The 20,596-nt window shown below is 39.4% G+C and overlaps 1 protein-coding gene across 1 annotated transcript in view; it reads left to right on the top strand.

Annotated features, from left to right (window-relative positions):
* The window catches only part of LOC109932277 (netrin receptor DCC), a 590,638-nt gene that overhangs the window by 469,495 nt on the left and 100,547 nt on the right, over positions 1–20,596 (top strand). Inside the window, exons 15-17 of the mRNA XM_048603985.1 lie at positions 4,784–4,891; positions 9,408–9,602; positions 19,843–19,875. Coding sequence (XP_048459942.1) covers positions 4,784–4,891; positions 9,408–9,602; positions 19,843–19,875 — 336 coding nt within the window. The remainder of the gene's footprint in view (positions 1–4,783; positions 4,892–9,407; positions 9,603–19,842; positions 19,876–20,596) is intronic.

The raw sequence follows: 20,596 nt of genomic DNA on the forward strand, positions 1-20,596 counted from the left end.
AATTGGTTCCTAATGTGGGGAGAGCTGGGTTCTAATTCTAGGTAAGTGCACTTACCCCAGGCTGAACTATTGAGAGGTCTGAAACATGACTTGTGCAGTTTTGACCTGGTAGCCAGAAGTATAAATCTGCCAGAATTATTTGAAGAAGTAGAATGCCCTTTTGGAGAAATGTTAGTACTTTTGGACATAATCTGCTCCTTTCGGAGAGACAAGGTGTCATTTGGAGAGTCAGGGTGCCCTTTCCGATTGTTAAAAGCCAAAATGAATGTTCTTTAAGAGGTGCATAAACTCATTGGAACTATCAGCAGACATATCAGTAATGATGTCAAAGAAAAATGTCAAGCTTTAAAGAATTGAACAAATAAGTGTGCAGAGTTGAAACAAAATGGTGCTTACTATTTCACTACATCTGCTGATATAAGCCTGAGGGTAATTATTACTGTACTGCATGACTGATTTCACAACTCTTCACTATCGTACAGTTTGATTGACAACCCCAAGAGGTTGAAAACTATTTGAAGTTAGATTATGAATCCCAATGTTGGAAATTGTAACCAATCAAAGGAGATTAAATGTATTGAATGGATTTTTAATTACTTTGTCAATTGAAATTTAAGAACTTTTATTACATCTCAGAATTGGTCTTGAAGTCTGCCCATGTTGGATAATGGATGTATTGGCATGATTGGTGTATGGACTAAAGGTAATGGGTGAATGGCATAGGATGGCATAAGCTGGCATAAAGCCTTTAAAAGGCCATGTTGGCATGGAAGATACACGTGTCCCTGTGTGTGGTACAGAGGCACAGGCTTGCATCTGAGAAGCCATGGGGGAGGATTCATGGATGGGATATGGGGAGTGTGTGGAGGTGGCTGAGCAGGTTTGAGGTACTGATATTTACTACCTTTTTCATATCAGTGACAAAGTGCTGATGCATCTAGGCTGGTCTTTTTCCTAGCCAATCACACAGATATAGCTTAATGAGTAAGATCCCATAGCCATTTTGGAGACATGGTTACAAGGAGATCAAAACTAGGAACTAAATATTCATGGATATGTGACCATTCGAAAGCACAAACAGGAAGGAAGGGTGGAAGGGTAGTCTTTGTTGGTATGGGATGGAATATGTACAATAGCAAGAAATGATTGATTGATTGATTGATTGTCACGAGTACCGAAGTACGGTGAAAAGCTTTGTTTAGGAGCAGTACAGGCAGATCATAGTAAGCAAGGATGTACAGATCAGAGGTTGTAAAAAGTCTTAGACAGACATACAGGTTACATTGCACAGGGCGTGCGCTAGGCGAGATCAACGTTAGCAAGATCAGCATTATTTGAGGCTAGGGAGTCCATTCATCAGTCTAATAACAGTTAGGAAGTAGCTGTTCCTGAATTTGCTGGTACATGTGTTAAGGCTTCTGTATCTTTGATCAAAAGATATAGAATGTACATGGGGGGAGATAATACATAAAAAGGAGAAGAAGACACTGATAGGAATGATCTAAAAGGCCTCCTAACAGAAGCTATGCAGTGGGACTGGGAATAAATCAGGAGATAATGAGAGCAAGTAACAAGGCAGTATATTAATCATGGGGAATTTAATCTTCATGTAGATTCAGATAGTCAGATTGGCAGAGAAAACCATGAGGAAGAATTCAGAGTGTATTTGGGACAGTTTCCTAGAACAAAATGTTGAGGATCCTCCCAGTGACCAGGTTGTTTTGGACCTGATGATGTGTCATGTGGAGTATTTAATATATGTCATCAAAAAAAGTCCCCTGGGAAACAGTAATCATAACATGGTAGAATTTAGCATTCAGTTTGAGAGTGAAGAATGTGAGTCATAAATTACCGTGCTAAGGTTAAATAAAGGTAATTGCAAAGAAATGAGGACTTAGCTGACTTAAATGGACTGGGAAAATTGCTTAGCAACAAAAATGATTGAAGTACAATGTCAGGCATTGAAGAAAATAGCTAACAGTAACATAATATGATAGTACATAATGTGATCAAGCAGAGTATATAATTGAAATGAAAATTGTGCAATGTAGCAAAGGTTAGTGGTAAGGCAGAGGATTGGGCAAGTTTTAAAATCAACAAAAAGATGACCAAAAAGTAATAAAGAGGGAGAAGATAAACTTTACAGGTAAATTTATCATACCAATTAACCTCTATTTGTGCAGTGGACTGGTTGAGAAACCAAATAATTTCAAGATTGATGGTAAGAGTTTTTTTTTAAAGATTTATAATATGTAATAGGGAAGCAAAAGTGAACATAGACGTATTAGCGAATGAAGCTGGGAAATAATGGAGAACCAGAAAATAGTCGAGGAGTTTACATCAGTCTTCACAGTAAAAGACATTATTCGCATTCCAAAATTACTAAATGATAAGAGAGTAAAGGAAGAGAGGAAATAAATAAAATATCTATCTCTAGAGAAAAAGTGCTCAGAAAACCAATGGGGCTAAAGATCGATAAGTGCCCTGGACCTAATGGGATACATCCCAGGATATTAAAGGAAATAGCTATGGAGATATTGGATGTACTGATAGTAATCTTCCAGGAATCTGTCAAAGTCTCAGAGGATTGAAAAGCTGCCAATCTAATACATTTATGTGAAAAGGGAAGAAGACAAAACCTGATAACTATAGACCAGTTAGCTCAACGTCTTCTATTTGGAAAACATTAGAGCCTATTATAATGGATACAATAGCAGAGCATTTAGAAATACATAATATAGCCAAGAAGCATGTATTAGCATGTATAGGGGATTGGCTAACCAGTAGAAGACAGAGGGTTTGAATAAGGGAAGCATTTTCACGATGGAAATCTGTAAGCAATGGTTTGCCACACAATCAATGCTGGGGCCGTAGTTATTGACAATATATGTTAATGACTTGGATGAGAAAGTGATCTTACTGTAGCTAAGTTGCAGATGACACAAAAATAAGGCTGCTTGGCAGGGTGTATTCAAGTGGTTCTTTTCAGATTCAGATAAATGTAGTTAAAAGAAGACTCAACAATAGCAATTTGCTTAAACATGAATATTTATTAAGTAATAATAAAAGACAAAAAAGGAACATTTATTAAGTAAATAAAAAGAATGAAAAAGAAAGGGAAAAAAAAAATAAGCCTCACGCCCTTCTGCCCATCGGGGACCCCTCAACTGACAGCTGGTCTGGAGGCTGAGGTTGTTCCTGGCACCATTTGCGATCCTGGTCCAAAGTGAAGTCCAATGACTTGGAACAAAACTCTCTCTCTTATACAGTATTACAAACAGGAAGTACAGAAAACAGTATAGAAAAGCAACTTTGGTAATGCCATCTTTGGCGCATACAATAATGTACACAGGACTCATTCAAGGTTATGAAGCTGTTGAATATCATCAACAATTTTAGCTCTTCAGCCTATCCTATACATAGATAGAAATGCAAATGGTGAGGGTGAGACAAAACATCTGAAGAGGGATATAGACAGGTGAAAGGAGTGGCCTAGCATTTGACATTTGGTATATAATGTGGGAAAATGTGAATATTATTTAAATGTTGAAAGACTGTGGAAAGTTACAGAACAGAAGAATTTGGGAGTCCTCGTCTATGAATCACCAAAAGTAGCATCCAAGGTGGTTCAGTGGTTAATTGGGAAGGAAAATGGAGTGTTGGCCTTTAATTCAAAAGGAATAAAATATAAAAGTTGGGAAGTTTTGTCACCGCTACAAAGTATTAATCAGACCACAGTTAGAATACTGTGATTAGTTTTGGGTCCCTTATCTAAGGAAAGATACACTGGCATTGGAGGCTATCCAGTAAAGGTTCGCTAGGCTTCTACCAAGTATGCCTTATGAGGAGAGATTGTAAAGGTTGAGCCTTTACCCAGTGTGTTTGTGATGCAGAGTGACAGCCTTGACATGGGTTCAGCTCCCACACTGGCGTTTTGACCTCTCTCACATGAGGCAAGGTGACCTTCAGTTTAAACTCATCACCAGTCATCTCCCTCTCTTTCTCTCCAATGAAAAAGCAGCCTGGTTATTTGGTGACTACTTTACTACTACCAGTTCATGGAATTTCGAAGAATGAGATGTGGCCTTATTGAAACATACAAGATTCTGAAAGAACTTGGCAGGATAGATGTGGAAAGGTCTTTGACCTTGTGGGAGTCTATAAGCAAAGGACATAACCTCAAAATAAGGAATTGAATATTTAAGAAAGAGATGAGGAGAAATTTTTTCTCTGAGGGTTGTGAATCTGTTGAATCACTTACCACAGAGGGCTTTTGGGGCTGGATAATAAAGTGTATTCAAAGTCAAGTTAGACAGATTTTTAATCAATAAGAGAAACAAGGGTTGTAGGGAAAAGGTAGGAAAGTGGAGTTGAGGACTATCAGATCAACAATAATCTTAGTGAATGGTCGATCAAACTTGATGGGCTGAATGCCCTACTTCTGTTCTTACATGTTATGATCTGATAGTCACCCGACAGTCTGTGCACATTCATCTGTGTGACTCCAAGAAAACCCAGCCTTCTCGCAATGAAAAATCCAACTTTCACAGTATTTTTCCTGGGTCAGGTATGCAGAGCCTGGAATTATCCTGACTAGGCATCCTGGACCCTGCAGCAAAGGTTTAGCCTATTGTTTCAGATTCAAACTTGAAGCGACTTGCTTAGAATGAAGACTCATTTTCATGTCTTGTCTGTAACATTAGAAACGTTCAGTAGCAAAAAGCCGTAAGCTATTCACTATTGCTTTCTCTTTCCTTCCCTCTGCTTTCTACTTGGGTAATAGCTCCCACTTCAGCCCCAAAGGACCTGACTGTGATTAACAGAGAAGGAAAACCTCGAGCTGTCATCATTAGCTGGCAACCGCCAATGGAGGCCAATGGAAAAATCACTGGTAAAGAAGCTTAATTTCTATTCCATTATTTCCATTCATATTCTCAATGTAACTTTGCAATTCCTTTCTGGATAAATCTGAGATAGAAACTCTTGCGAATTCTACCCAATGCTGTTCATCATCCTATTTAATTATTATAATTCAAATTTCTATTAAAAGAATCAGTTTTTGCAAGCAACTTCTGGCATATTGCTTGACTTTTCATGACAGATCCAGCCCGTAGAAATGTTTTAGACAGTGGAAGCTCCAGTGAAAATCATTTTAGACTATTTATTATTAAAGTGGTTAGCCACTATTAGGAAAGAAATTAAAACTGACTGGTTATTTTGTGTATCTCATTGTGCCAGCTCTCATTTACAGGTATCCTGCTTCTTCATAATATGTTTTGACATTTCAACAGTGTATCATCCAATGTCTTGAATTCAAAGAGGCAGAAATGTTTTTAGATCTAAAAAGCCAAAGGCCCAATTTTTATCCCAAATTGCACTGCAGAAGGTGCTACCTTGAACTGCCACAATCATTGCTGTTAGTAAGGGAGTTGCAGGTTTTTGACCCAGTGCCAGTGAAGGGATGTTAATACATTTCCAAGCGAGGATGATATGTGGCTTGGATGGATACTGAAAGGTGACATGCCTCTTCTGCCCTTGCCAATCCAGTTCGTAAAAGTTGTGTGTTTTGAAGGCGCTCAAAGGAGCCTTAGTAACTTCCTGCTGTGCATCTTGTAGATGATGCATGCTGCTATCACTGTGCATTGGTGATGAATGGAGTGATCATTGAAGGTGTGGATGTGGTTCCAATCAAGTGGGCTACATTGTCCTAGATGGTGTAGACCTTCTTGAGTGTTGTTGAAGTTGTACTTATCCAGGCAAGTGGGGACTATTTTACCTCACTCCCAACTTCTACCTTGTCGATGGTGGGTAGGGTTTAGGAGTCAGTGGGTGAGTTATCCTTCACAGAATTCATGGCTTGTGACCTTATCGTGTAGCCACAGCATTTAAATGACTGGTATAGTTCAGTTTTCATCTATGGTATCCTCCAAGTGGATTCAGCTCTAGTAATGCTATTAAACATCACGGGGCAATGGTTAGGTTGTTTTGTATTGGAGATGGCTATTGCCCGGTATTTGTGTGTTGCAAAGATTACTTGCTACTTAGCCACCCAAGCCTAGATTTTGTCCGGGTCTTGCTGTGAATAAGCAAATTCAATATTTTTGTAGTCACGAATGCTGCTGTACATTGTGCAATCATTAGTGAACATCCTGACTTATATTAGGGTGGGGGTCATTGGTGTAGAGGCTAAAGATGGTTTGGGGTAGAACCCTACCCTGAGGAACTTCTGCAGTCCTGGGACTGACATTATTGTCCTCCAGCAACTATCTTCCTTTGTGCCAACACAGTGTGGAGCTGGAGGAACACAGTAGGCCAGGCAGCATCAGAGGAGCAGGAAAGTTGACGTTTCGGGTCGGGATCCTTCTCTTCCTTTGAGCCAGGTTTGATACAAAGTAACAGAGTACCTCCCACTGAATCTTGTGTGAACATGTGAATACACAAGCAAGGAGCAGAAGCCAGCCTGCTCTACCATTTAATAAGATCTTGGCTGATTTGATTGTGATCTCAAATCCATATTCCTGCCTACTGCTGACAACCTTTCACCTTCTTGCTTACCAAGAATCTATCCATCTCTGTCTTAAAAACATTTAAAGACTCTTCTTCCACTGCCTTTTAAGGAAGAGGGTCCCAAATATTCATGACCCTCTGTGACGATAAGTTTCACTGTTGACTCCAGTTTTGCTAGGGCTCCTTGACACCACATTCCGTCAAATGCTACCTTGATGTCAAAGGCAATCGCTGTCGCTCTCAGTGAGTAAGTTCTTGCTAACCAGTGTTGCTTGATAGCACAGTTGATGACACCTTCCATTACTTCACTGATGATTGACATTAGACTGATGGGGATGTAATTAGCCATGTTAGATTCATCCTGCACTTTATTGACAGAACGTACCTGGGTAATTTTCCACATTACCAGCGTTATAGCTGGAGCAGCTTGGTGGATTCTTGAAGAGCATATGTCTTCTTTATTATTGTCAGATTGATGTCAGGGTTCATATCATTTGCAGTATCCATTGCTTTCACCATTTCTTGATATCACATGGAATGAAGTGAATTGGCTGAGGACTGGCATCTGTAATGCTCGGGACCTCAGGAGAAAGCCGCAATGGATCATCCATTCAGCACTTCTGACTGAAGGTGGATACAGAGACTTCAGCCTTGTCTTCTGCACAGCTCGGCTCCTCTGTTATTGAAGACGGGAAAATATTAGGCCCCTCCTCCTCCTAGTTGTTTCATTTGTCACCATCACTCCCACCTGAATGTGGTACGACCACAGTGCTTAGACCAGATCTACTGTATGTGGGATTGCTTAGCCCTGTCTGTTGAATGTTATTTTCCCCATTTGGCACAAAAGTAGTCCTGTATCATAGCTTTAGCAGGTTTTTAGTCTGCTTGGTGATGTTTCAGACATGCCCTCCTGCTGAAAGCTTATTCCATTTCCTACATTTCAGAGACATGCATTATTAACTGCTACAGCATCTACCACTTGAGTTAAACTCTATTAATTAATCTGCTGACTAGTGTATCATCAAATCCCAATGATTCTGGCACAATTGTTAATATTTTAATTTTGATGTGGCACAGTGGTAGTGTCCCTACTGGGCCAGAATATACAGATTCAGCTTCCACCTGCCCTGGATCTGTGTCATAACATGTCCGAACATGTCCAATTACAATACACAACTACAATATACAACTACACAGAGTTAACCAATTAGCAATACATTCTATACCAGCTAGAATTAAATAGCTTGTTGTGATTTGAGGACTCTAATTTACTGCAGAATGAATGTTTTTTCTTGTGAAACCACTCAAACTAGTGACTGTTTTTTAAAAAATGCTTCCAATTTTCTCCCCACTTGCTGGATAATGGTTTCATGGTTGCACCTGTGATATCTTGCCCAAGTAGTCATTTCTCATGTGTGAACCGAGGTGATAACTGTCAGCAACAGACTACCAAAGCTGAGTGTAGAGTTTATCAAGGAAAATCCTGCTTGCATATGATCTTCACAAACAAATGCCTTCTAACCTTGACCACTGGACTGATTCGAAGAAGCAATTTACTTCTCCCTAACTCAGGAGTAATAAGACCAATTGTAACATACACATTGACTCCTGATGGGATCAGTAATTTATTATAAATGGAGACTAGGATTTGTGACTTTTTTGGTCTACACAACTCAGAAACGCACTACTTACTTGACTCCTAATTGCACGCTATTGGTTTTCAGTGAAAGCAATTTTGTCATCATTTGCAAATTTCATAGATTCATACGGTGCAGAAAAGGCCATTTGGCCCATCGAGTCTGTACTGAGATATCTACCACTAAAAGTGCGCTAATCCTAATTTCTTGCACATGTCCCACATCCTTGAATGCTTATGAAAGTTGAAGTACTCATACAAATATTTTTTAAGAGGTGTAAGGTTTCCAGCCTGCACTACCTTCCCTGGCAGTTCATTCCAGATTCCCACCACCTGCTGAGTGAAAAAGTTTCTTTTTTCCCAAATCCCCTTTGGATCTCCTACCCTTACCCTAAAGCTATGCCATCTCATGATTGACTCCTCAACCAAAGGGAACAGCTGCTCTCTATTCACCCTGATCATACCCCTCATAATCTTGCCTCATGCCCCCCTAAGTCTTCTCTGCTCTAAAGAAAGCAATCCAAGCCTATCTAGTCTGTCTTTATAGCTCAATTTCTCCACTGAGACAACATCCTGGCGAACATCCTCTGTACCTCCTCTAATGCTATCACATCCTTTCCTGTAGTGAGGTGACCAGAACTGCACACAGTATTCCATTTCCCGACAGCGTGACCTATTGTATTCCTGCAATTCCTTGCATCCTAAACCTCAACTTGCAACCTTAGGTATTCCAGTTCTGGCTTCCTCTATGTTGGTTATGTCTTTTGATCCAATACTCTGAAATTCCTTCCTGAAACCCATTCACATTATTGCTTCCCTCATCAGCTTTAAAAATCTTTTGATTTACAATCATATTTTAGGATGTCATTTTTCTTCTGTTTGAAGCACCTTGGGATAATTCCTATGTTAATGGGACCCAAGGTAAGTCAATTTATTTTGTAATGAGTTTGCATCTGATTCAATAACTCAAATACTGTGAATGTCACGTAAATGGTGAACTTACCTCATTAACACATTAAAATAAAACAAAGAGCTGTGGATCCTGAAGATCTGAAACATAAACAAAAACTTCTACTGAATCTTAGTAGGTCTGTTAGCATTTGTGGAGAGAAAACAGAGCTAACATTTCAAATCAGAACATTAACTCTGTTTTCCCTCTACAGATAGTGCCAGACCTGCTGAGTTTCTCCTGTTATTTTTGTTCTTGTTTCATTAACATATTGTTGTTACAAAATAATCTAATGATCTTTTCCTTTACCTTTAGGCTATTTTTTGTTTTATACTGTAGAGAAGAATGCACCCATTGATGAATGGACAATGGACTCAGTGAGTGGCGATAGATTAACCCATCAGATTCTGGATCTCAATTTGGACACAATGTATTACTTCCGGATTCAAGGACGAAATGCCAAAGGCTTGGGACCCGTGTCTGAACCTATTCTGTTCAAAACACCAAAAGGTTGGGTTTCAATACCAATAATTAAAGCATATACATTAGTGACATTACAGAATTGTGCTAATTTTGTAGCTTGCGTTGAAAGTGATTTATTTTGTGGAACATTTTAATATTCAATTGTTCTGAAGGCGCTTTTCAAGAGAATTTCAAGCATTTTATGATGACAGCAGAGAGAAAATATGAATTTCTTTTGACATAGAATTTAGAAAAGAATACAATGGAATATAAAGGAATAATGCTTTAATCAATATGCATGCAGGTTATGATAACTCATCAATAAGTTTGAATATGTTTCCTCATGAGTGAAGTAAGCTGAGTATCCTGATGTTTACTGTTTATTTAACATACACAGATAAAAATGTGAATATACAAATTATAATACCAATTCTTAAAACTCCATAGTGTGCTTTAGAAACTCTATTATGCCATTTGAGCTCCCTCTAGCCTTTTGAGGAATATGTAGAGACATTCTTGAAAAGCTACAAATTGGCCTTTAAAAATCATGGGATGAAGTAAATCCATGATTCATAGGATCATACAATACTGAAAAGGACTTTCAGCCCATCAAGTCTAGTACTGTCAAAAATACACTAGCAGCTACACGAGTCCCATTTTCCCACATAAGCCCATAACCTTGAATGTACACTTCAAATATTCATCCAAGTACTTTTTAAATGTTGTGAGGTTGTTAGACTCGACTACCCTCCCACGCAGTGTGTTCCAGCTCCCCCACCACACTCTGAGTGAATAAGCTTCTGGGGAGCACATTATAATTCCATCCAACTTTCTGACTCAACGTTCTGGTATGTCCTTTGGCCAGTACGTCTATGCATTGAGCTAAGCATGAATATCAAAACAAAAATATCTAAAAATGACAGCCCAGAAGTAATTTTAAAAATACCAGTGGGACTACGGCATTTATGTGTAAATCAGAAGTAGTTTGAATCAAGTGCAGATGCATAGTTAAATGTGGAAATCCGAATGTTGCTGTTTGGTTCCCTGTTCAAATGTATCAACTGGAATGCATCAGAGCATATTAAACTAACAAAAAATAGTTAGAGTTCATCCATTTCATGTTAAGTGTGTTTTTTAATGGCATGCTAAGTCTTAATTACTGACAAACAGCTTCTCAGGCACTGAATGTTAACTTTTACATTTATCAACACACATTCTTTTAACTTTTAATTGTTGTTGGATTTTTTTATATTGCAAATTAAGCTGTTGTTTGAAATTTTCTTTCTGATCCTGTATTTCTCTGTCTGACTTTATCCATTCTTTCTTTATCTCTCATTATTTCACTGACTATATCACATTTGACACTGACTTCAATATTCTAACTTGCACTTCCAGATTCAGACTCTACGCTGTTCATTAACACTTCTTCACTTGTATTAGTTAAAGAGGGGCAATTGTTTGCCATGTCGGCACAAGTCCCAGATCCCCTGTAAAGGATGTCACAGTCTTTTGTTCTCACATTTACAGAAATTTTTTGTGAAAAAGCTCAAAAAAAGTCAGTTAGCCAAGGACAAGCCTAAAGGAGGAGTAAGTTCCAGCCTGAAATGTATATCAAATCCTTTGATCAATGGTCACCAGTATTTTGTATTCTCGAGATCTAATAGTTTAGATCTGGGGGGATTTCCAAATTCAAGCATTTACTTGCTAATGTATGGAACTGGCAGCAAGTTATCCTACCTTTATAATTACTGTTTCTTTCCAGTTTTCTTTATCAAAACAAGAGGATCTGTTCATTTTCCTCCCTTGAGTGAGTGGACTGATAATTTGGTTGTGCACATTTAACATTGGACAGTAATTTTGTATAGTAATTAATTTGTAAGCTGTTTGTCCATTCATTCCTGAACCATAGTAAATCTTTTTTTTTTAACCTGACTTAAACAAGCACATACTAGCCAGTAATTTATTAGTCTAAGAACAAGTCAGCATACTGTCTTTCATCCTTCTTCCTAAGTCTGTTTTAGATCCTGCTAGCATTGTTAGTGTTGCAATGAGAGTTGCACTTTCTTTGAGATTGAGAAGACCAAGAAAAAATGAAGAAGAATAAAAAAAGCTATGATGTTGTTAGCTTCTTATTTTAAATCTATCTATATAAATAATATGTTTTAAATGTGCTTTTCATTCATGCCTGTGATTCTGTTGAATTCACAATAAGAGGTGTGATGCAGAATAATGAAAAAAATCAGAAGCCAAGCAAAATTACTCAGATTGGAGTACAAGAATAAAGAACTCTTACTACAATTACAGAGGATACTAAATAGGCCAATAGTTTTTGAGTCACCATCTAGCAGATCTTTGGAGTTTATCCTACGGCTCTTAGTGTATTCCGAATCATATCGTTCAAATCTCTCATATAATTAAGGACAACAAACCACTTGGCATCAATGACAGGTTCCATTACATTAATTTTAGCTTTGAAGCTGTCAGTATTTTGCTGTTCTTGCTTCCTTTTCATTGAGAGTACTGTATTGTAGATTATTGCTTGAAGTACTTTTACATCTTTGACAGTATGTCAAGAGTGCTTGAAACATATATGAAGAGATCAAAAAGGCAACAGGTCAATAAACAAGTAAAATTACTTAATTGAAAATAAAGACAGGAAGGTCCTCCCTGACTGCGATAAATCTGAGCAGACCAGAGAGATGGGTGCATCTGCGTCAACACTCAAGAAGCTTGACACCACCCAGAACAAAGAAACTCGTTTCATTGGCACTACAACCACAAGCATCCACTCCGTCCACCACCGACGCTCAGTAGCAACAGTGTGTACTACCAACAAGATGCACCACAGAAATTCACCAAAGATCCTCAGACAGCACCTTCCAAACCCACAATCACTTCCAACTAGAAGGACAAAGGCAGCAGACCTGGGAATGTCACCACCTCCAAGTTCCCTCCAAGCCACTCACCATCCTGACTTGGAAATATATCACTGTTCCTTCACTGTCGCTGGGTCCAAATGCTGGAATACCCTCCCTATCATCATTGTGGGTCAACCTACAGCAGGTGGACTGCAACGGTTCAAAAAGGCAGCTCACCACCACCTTCTCAAGGGCAACTAGGGACGGGTAATAGATGTTATGTTCACATCCCGTGAGTGGATAAATTCTTAAAAAGTCTACACAAGGTGTCTCTTTACATACCAGAAATGACAGAAAGCTGCTCAGCATTGCTCATCTGAAATGAAAGTGCACCAAGTCCTTGTAAGAACTTTGTGCTGATGCCATTGCACTAGCATTCCACACTTTGGAATACCCTCAATGATAAATGAACAGACTCTCTCATGCCTGCAAAGAGTTTTATATAATCATCAGCATCAGGAAGAAAAATATTATGGTCCAGAGTGTTGCAATCTATCAGCTTTGACAATATGACACCATTGATAGCTTCGTTTTTTAGACTCTATAATCATGGATAATCATGTGACTTGGTGCTGAAATCAGCACATGCATTGCAAAACATGTCACTGTTGAGTCTATGCTGAGAAGGAGAATGAGGTAGAACAGCAATTGAAACAGAAAGTACTGGAAAGCTCATACATCTGGGAGGATCTGTAGAATGCTAACATCTGTGGATGCTGCCACACCCTTGTGCTATTCCAGCAGTTTCTACTTTTATTTCAGATCTCAAGCATCTGCAGTACTTTGTTTTATTTTAATGGAACAGTGACCTGATTGAGAACACCTATGATAAATTGACAAAGCCTGAATCCTTCGTACACCCCTCTGCATTGGTGAGACCTGGATAGCATCTGCTAGGCAGGAGAAAAGGCTGAACAGTTTCTACCTTTGCCATTTCATATGTATTCTCAGAATCATTTGACATAACAGGGTCACAAACTCAGAGGTCTCTGAGTATGCTAACTCGATCTGCATGCACTCATTGCTAAACCAATAATGTCCATGCTGGCTCAGCCACATTCATTAGGTGGATGATGGACAAATCCCCAAATTCTTCTACCTGGTGAATTGATCAATGAATCATAACCTCCCAATGTTCCCTCTCTTGGTACACAGCACTTGAAAATGAGATCTGAGGATGATGGACATCGGTATTGACAACTGGGAGACAGTTGCCATTGTTCTTGACCTCTAGGTGCTGTTTGGAGGGGCATTGGAAAAGATGAGCAGGAATGAAAAGCTCAGCAGACCGAAAAGAGAGTCGAAAGAAAACAGAGGCCAGCAGATTATGTGCCTTCTCAGCCCAATATCCTCGTCTGCACCAAATACAGCAAAGATTGTCATGCTCCTGAGTCACACCTGGAAAGGCTGAGCATAGCGCTGACAGCAGCAGTATTTTATGAAACAAAAGGCTGCAATTGTTCATTGGCAATGTCACATCCAGAGTAATGTGTACAATTTTCGTGGCATGATTGAATTACCTTAGAGAAAGAGCAATGAAAGTTGACTTGTTTCTGGTGTGAGTGGATTGCACCCTGAGGGGAGAATGAGCAGGCCAGTCCCTTATTCCTTACATTTTAGAAGAACGGAAGGAAGGTAAACTATTTGTATGAAGTTTAACAGGATACACAAATTGAGAAAATTTTTCTCCTTGCTCAGGAATCTAGAATGTGAAGACATTGTTGGCACACTCTCAGAAAGGGTTTTGTCATTGGTGCTGAGAAAAAGTGGAATTTCTTCACTTAATGGGTTGTGAACGTTTGGAATTCTCCACCTTCAACAACTGTCGATGTCTGGATGTTGAAAATATTCAAGACACTATCAATAGATATTTTTGGGCACCAAGGGAATGACGAGGTGTAGAGACACTATAGAAAGGTAGAGTTGAGAAGGAAAACCTGTTGAATGATGGAGTAGGCTCAAAGGGCCAAGGTGCCGATGCCTGCTGCTATTTCTAATGGTTTCATATTTTTGTTTTACTTGAATTTCTCTGAGAGTTTTCCAATGGGTGATTGGAAATTCTGAAAAAAATGGAGTAAATCAATAAAGATGACATTTACTTAAAGGTTTCTGCTATCTTCCACCATAATTATGGCAAATCAGGAGAATTTCCCGATTTGTCTACCTTTCATTCTAGAAGATATCTATAACCAAGAAGTAGAATCCTTTCATTCGTTAATTCAAGAGAAATATGTATGGTATAGTATCCTTCACTCACTGATGCCAACATTTCTGTAAATGGATCAACTTTCAACTCAGTAATTATTTCTTTAAACCTTCGGGGAGTTTATAAACATCCTGACATGACAATCCGTGAATTTTACCAAGTACCTAGGGGAGATAGCAGGTGTGCATTTAAAAAATCCATAAAGTTGGGACTAGTTGTCACAGTGAGACAGTTGTCTATCATTTTTCCTCTGGAACATATGTTTAAATACTGATTTGCTTAGTGACCTGCAAGTCTCATTTCTTTAATGCCTGCAAATGTCCTATGTCAAGTTTATTTGATACTGCCTCAGTTCATTTTGTGGAAAATTTTTGGATTATAGTGGAGATGTGCCCATGATTTAGCACTATGATTGAATTACTCAAAAAGATAATAAGCATGTGAAGATGGAAATGTTAACTTTAATTCAGTTGAGAGTATGTTTGTGAGGCATTGCTCTGCATTATTTATGTGACTTTGGCTGGAAGATATGGAAGTGTTTTAATTTGATAACACACATTCCACTCTTCTCATTTAAAAAATACACATTTTGGAAATGTTCTCAATTTATCTGTGTTTCCAAATGGAATGGTGCAAATGACCTGATTACTGGTCCTATTGTTGTTTTATGATGAATTTCCAATTTTTAGCCAAGAAACAGTTGGGACTTGACTCAACACAGTCTAATCCAAGGAGGAAAATATAGCAAATTTGGCCGAACCAAAATTGATTATCCTGTCTTTCCCTTGCCTTTTGTTTCATGATTTTGTCCTTCATAACAGCTTCATAGAATCATTGACAGAATGGAAGGAAGCCACTTTTCCCATCATATCTGCACCAGTCAACAAAGATTTGACCATACTCACCCCATTTTCCACTTCATTCATTCTAAACACGGTGGCTTAGTGGTTAGCACTGCTGCCTCACAGCGCCATGGACCCAGGTTTGATTCCACCTTCAGGTGTCTGTCTGTGTGGAGTTTGCACATTCTCCCTGTGTCTGCGTGGGTTTCCTCCCACAGTCCAAAGATGGGCAGCCGACTTGGATTGGCCATGCTAAATTGCCCATAGTGTTCAGGGATGTGTAGATGGGTTATGAGGTAAGGGTAATGGGTCTGGGTGGGTTGCTCTCAGGGTCGGTATGGATTTGGCGGGTCGAAGAGCCTATTTTCCATACTGTAGGGATTCTATGATTCTTATGCTGTAGCCCTGGAGCAACACAAGTGAATATCTAAATCCTGCTGAAATGTTACACGAGTTTCTGGCTCCACTACCCTAGCAGGCAGTGAGCTCCAGATTCATACCACCTCCTGGTAATTGAGGAAATGTTTTTCCTCTCAGCCTTCTACATGTTATCTTAAATCCATGATCTCTAGTTATTGACCCTCCTACTAATGGAAAAAAGTGCTTTCCTATCCGCCTTAACTGCCCTTCATAATCTTATACACCTCTATCAACTCCTCTTTTAACCTTTGCTTCTCCAAATCAAACAATCCAAGCCTATCTAATCTTTCCCTATAGCTCTGCCCCTCTCCAGCCCAGACAACATCCCAGTAAGTCTCCTCTGCAGCCCCTGTATAGTGCAATCCCATTCTTTGTATGATGTGGTGACCAGAATTGATTCTTAGAATCCCTCCAGTATGGAAACAGGCCCTTTGGCCCAACAAGTCCACACCGACCCTCAGAGCATCCCACCCAGACCAATGCCCCGTAACCCACCTAATTTCCACATCCCCGTACCCTATGGACAATTTAGCATGGCTAATCCACGTAGCCTGCATACCTTAGGACTGTGGGAGGAAACCAGAGCACCTGGAGGAAACCCACGCAGACACAGGGAGAATGTGCAAACTCTGCTCAGACAGTCGCCTAAGGGTGAAATCGAACCTGGGACCCTGGTGCTGTGAGGCAGCAGTGCTAACCACTGAGCCACTGTGCTGCCTATTGCATGCAAGGTCTCTGGTTGTGGCCTACCCAAAGTTTTACACAGTTCTGGCATAATCTCCCTGCTTTTATATTCTATACGTTGGCTAATAAAGACAAGTAACCTATGTGTTTTCTTAACCACCTTACCTTCCTGATTTGCTACCTCAGGATCTGTGGATCAAGATGTCTCTGATCTTCAGTACTTTCCAGGGTCCAACCATTCATAGCGTAATCCCCTGCCTTGTTAGACTTGCCCAGTGCACTACCTCAGAAAATTCTGGTTGAATTCCAATTATTACTGTTCTGCCCAGCTACCGGTCTGTTTGTGTCTTCCTGAAGATTATGGCTATCCTCCTCAATCCCTGTCTGTCCAAGTGCAGATAAATTGTGTCCCTTAAGAAAAAGTGAATTGTTTCTCATAATTTGCCCAGCATCAAAATTAGGCTGACTGGCCTGCAATTTCCTGGTCTATCATCTCCTCCCTTTCTTAATAATGGGACAATGATAGTGCCCTCACCTGTGGTTAGAAAGTGTTTGAAAATTACAGCTAAGGTCCTGTCCTTGCCTCCCTCAACAGCACAGGATACTTCTCATCGGGGCTTATAGATTTATCCACTTTTAAGGTTGCTAAAACTGTTCGTACCTTCTCTGTTTCTCTTTTTCCATGTTAACTTTGTCAAATGCTTCACAGTGCTGCACTCTGATGTCTATACCTGCATTGTCCTTTTCCACTGTGAAGACTGACACAAGGTATCCATTGAAGACTGTGCCCATGTCTTCCAGGTCCTCACACTGATTACCTTTTTGACTCCTAATAGGGCCTACTCTTTCCACAGCTATTCACTTACTCTTTATATATATGTTTTAAAAGACATTCTGTTTTCCTTTATTCTACCAATTAATGCTTTCTTCTGTACTCTCTTTGCTTTCCTAACTTCCATTTTACGTTCCCGCTACACTTCTCATACTCCTGTAGGGACTCAACTATATCGACCCCTCAGTGTCTGCTTCACTTCTTTTCTTAATCCTAATCATCATGTCCCTTAATATCCAGGGTTCTCGTGTCTTGGTCCCACCCTTTGTCTTCTTGGGAATATGTTTGCCCTGTGCTCTTGCTATTTCCTCCTTAAATGTCTCCCACTGCTTTGACACAGTTTTATCTGCAAGTAGCTGCTCCCAGACTACCTGGGAGGATCATATCTCAATAAAACTGACCTTTCTTCAGTTTATTTCCAGGGCCATCCTTATCTTTCTTTCATAACTATCCTTCACGTAACTAAGTTATAGTCACTATCTCCAAAATGTCCCCTACTGATATACCTTCCACCTGCCCAATCTTATTAGGTGCAGAATTGCCCCTCCCTCATTGGGCTTTCTATGTACTTGCTGAAAAGGTTCTCCTAGTGCAATTTAAGAATTTTGCATGACACCCACCTTGCACACGAAAACAATTCCAAGTAATATTTCAGTAGTTAAAATGCCCTACTTATTACTTTTCTCTGAAATTTGATCACATATTTGTTCTCGTGTCTCTCCCTGATTATTAGGGTCTTGTAGTACTCATCCATCAGCACGGTGCCTCTGTAGTTAGCACTGCTGCTAGCACCTAGGTTCGATGCCAGGCTTGGTTGACCATGTGGAGTTTGCATGCACTCCCTGCCCCTGCATGGGTTTCTTCTGGATGCCTGGTTTCCTCCCACAGTTCAAAAATGTGCAACTTAGGTGGATTGGCAATGGTATAGTGTCCAGGGATGAGCAGGCTAGGTGGGTTAGCCATGCAAAATGCAGGGTTACAGGGATAGGGTAGGGCATCAGGGTCTCAGTCTGTGTGGGGTGCTCTTTGAAAGGTTGGTATGGGCTGAATGGCCTCTTTCCACACTGCAGGGATTCTATAAATGGTGTATTTGCCCTTTTTGTGTTTTGCTGACTGCCTGACACAAGGTCCCCACTTCACCCGCTTCCCTCAGTGATGCTGACTTATTGTCACAGGGTCCTCACTTGCCTCATTCTCAGTCTCCTTTTGCGGTAATTTCAATCAGTTGGGAGGATATCTGGTCAGTCGGCAGCATCAATACTGCTGTGAAGCAAGTAGAAGTGAACATTAATTGGAGAGCTGTACCCTACTGCACAGTTTTCCCTCCACTGAGAACACATCAAGCTGACTGAGTGAGGGGAATTGATCTCGAATATCTATTATAACTGGTATAAAAATGAAGTGTTTTGAACCAATGCTTTTATCTATATTTCCCAAGTCACTATCATCCCTTCCCCACCTAACTCTCAGAAAAACTAGTATTTAAAATTAAATTTCATGGAATCATTAGCAAAGACATACCACACAAAATTCATGCCACACAGTATCAGCTAAAATATTGGACATGAATTTTGAACATGTCTTTCTTGAATGAGGTAACTACAATCCATAAGTAAACTTTACCAGTTTAATACACAGGAAAGTAAATAATAGGAAGGTTTCAGCATTTTAACAAGTGGTTGTTCTCTGCCATATGGCCCTCAACCACTGGCATAACAAAGTTAACAAATCATTGAGTGAATTGTTTATAGATCACATAGAGTAGATTAAACAGTGATATGGATTTCAATGAATGTCACAAAATCAACACGTATCAGATTACTTTATACTTTGCCAAGAGGGAATTACACAGAATTTTACAAGACAGAAATGGGTTAATCGATCAAATAGACTTATTCCAGTGTTTCCACTCCACAAACCGTCCTTCCTCCTTCCACCTTACTTCATCCCATCCTATCAACATATCCTTCCATTGCTTTCTTCATCTTGTTCTTAGTTAAATGTGTCAGCTTCCACCTAATGCAGACAGAATGTGTTGGGTTTGACTTTGAAACTTATGGCATAACAATACTTACTTTACAGGTTCACTTTTGAAACTGGATTAAGTTGATCCATTTTAAAAAATCTTATCTAATAATGCAGGAAGTTTAAAATCCACAGCCTTCTTGGAGGTCCCTCATGAGCTAGGTGATAAATATTTTCTATAACTCGATTCAGTTCTTTATGTTGTTATCAATGAAATGTAAAAGTAAAAATGTTTCTTATTTAATCCAGTCAGTTAGTGTGATAGACTTGTGCTACATCTGTTTTTCAAAATTCAGTCAGTTCCACATGCAAGTCTCTACTGGAAGCTGTCAGTATCTAATAGTATTGTCTTTTCTTACAGTTGAACACCCTGACAAAATGGCTAATGACCAAGGTACAGTAGCCCCACACTGTCAACTTTTCACATCAAATCAGAGATGTGCATTATGAATAATATTCAGTGCCATTTTATAATGCAGTGATCCTTCAGGGTCATATGCAGAAAGGAATTACTGCTCCTGTGATAATTAATCTCATTAATGAAGTGCCACTGAACCGAGGCATGTGTTTAATGAGTTAGAAGTAGACTTCTTCAGTTGAGAATTGTTTTGCCTTTCTAGTCAGATAGATCAAGTGAATTGATTTCTGTTCAGTCCTCTTGCATGAGATTCCAATTTCTATGAATAATCTTTTAATTAACCAGTGCATTTATTCGATACATGAAGGGACCAAATTTTGGCTGTTGTGAATCCAATCCTTCTTTCTTTTCTCGATCTATAAGCAAATGTTTTGTATGTATTGTGCATTGGATGCATCCGCCACATATGAAATCCTGATTGGCTGAAACTATTCGTAAACAAGGTAATAAATCACTGTCACACGGATATTGCTGGTTTCTTTAAAAGTTATGACAAATAGGAAAAGCGCCATCTATAAGCAACTGCAAACCCCAAAATACAAGCAAAAATACTCCTCAGTTTTTTAAAAGCATTTTCCGTTGCCATTTGGTTTTTTGTGATCCACAATATACGTTAACAATAAAGTCTGTACACACCCCAGTTCAGTTTAATAATGATATCACTTGGAATTCGATGGCATTACCAGAACTGTTTCTC

This window comes from Rhincodon typus, chromosome 1 (assembly GCF_021869965.1).
Source record: "Rhincodon typus isolate 14 chromosome 1, sRhiTyp1.1, whole genome shotgun sequence".
Classification (NCBI taxonomy): Eukaryota; Metazoa; Chordata; class Chondrichthyes; order Orectolobiformes; family Rhincodontidae; genus Rhincodon; species Rhincodon typus.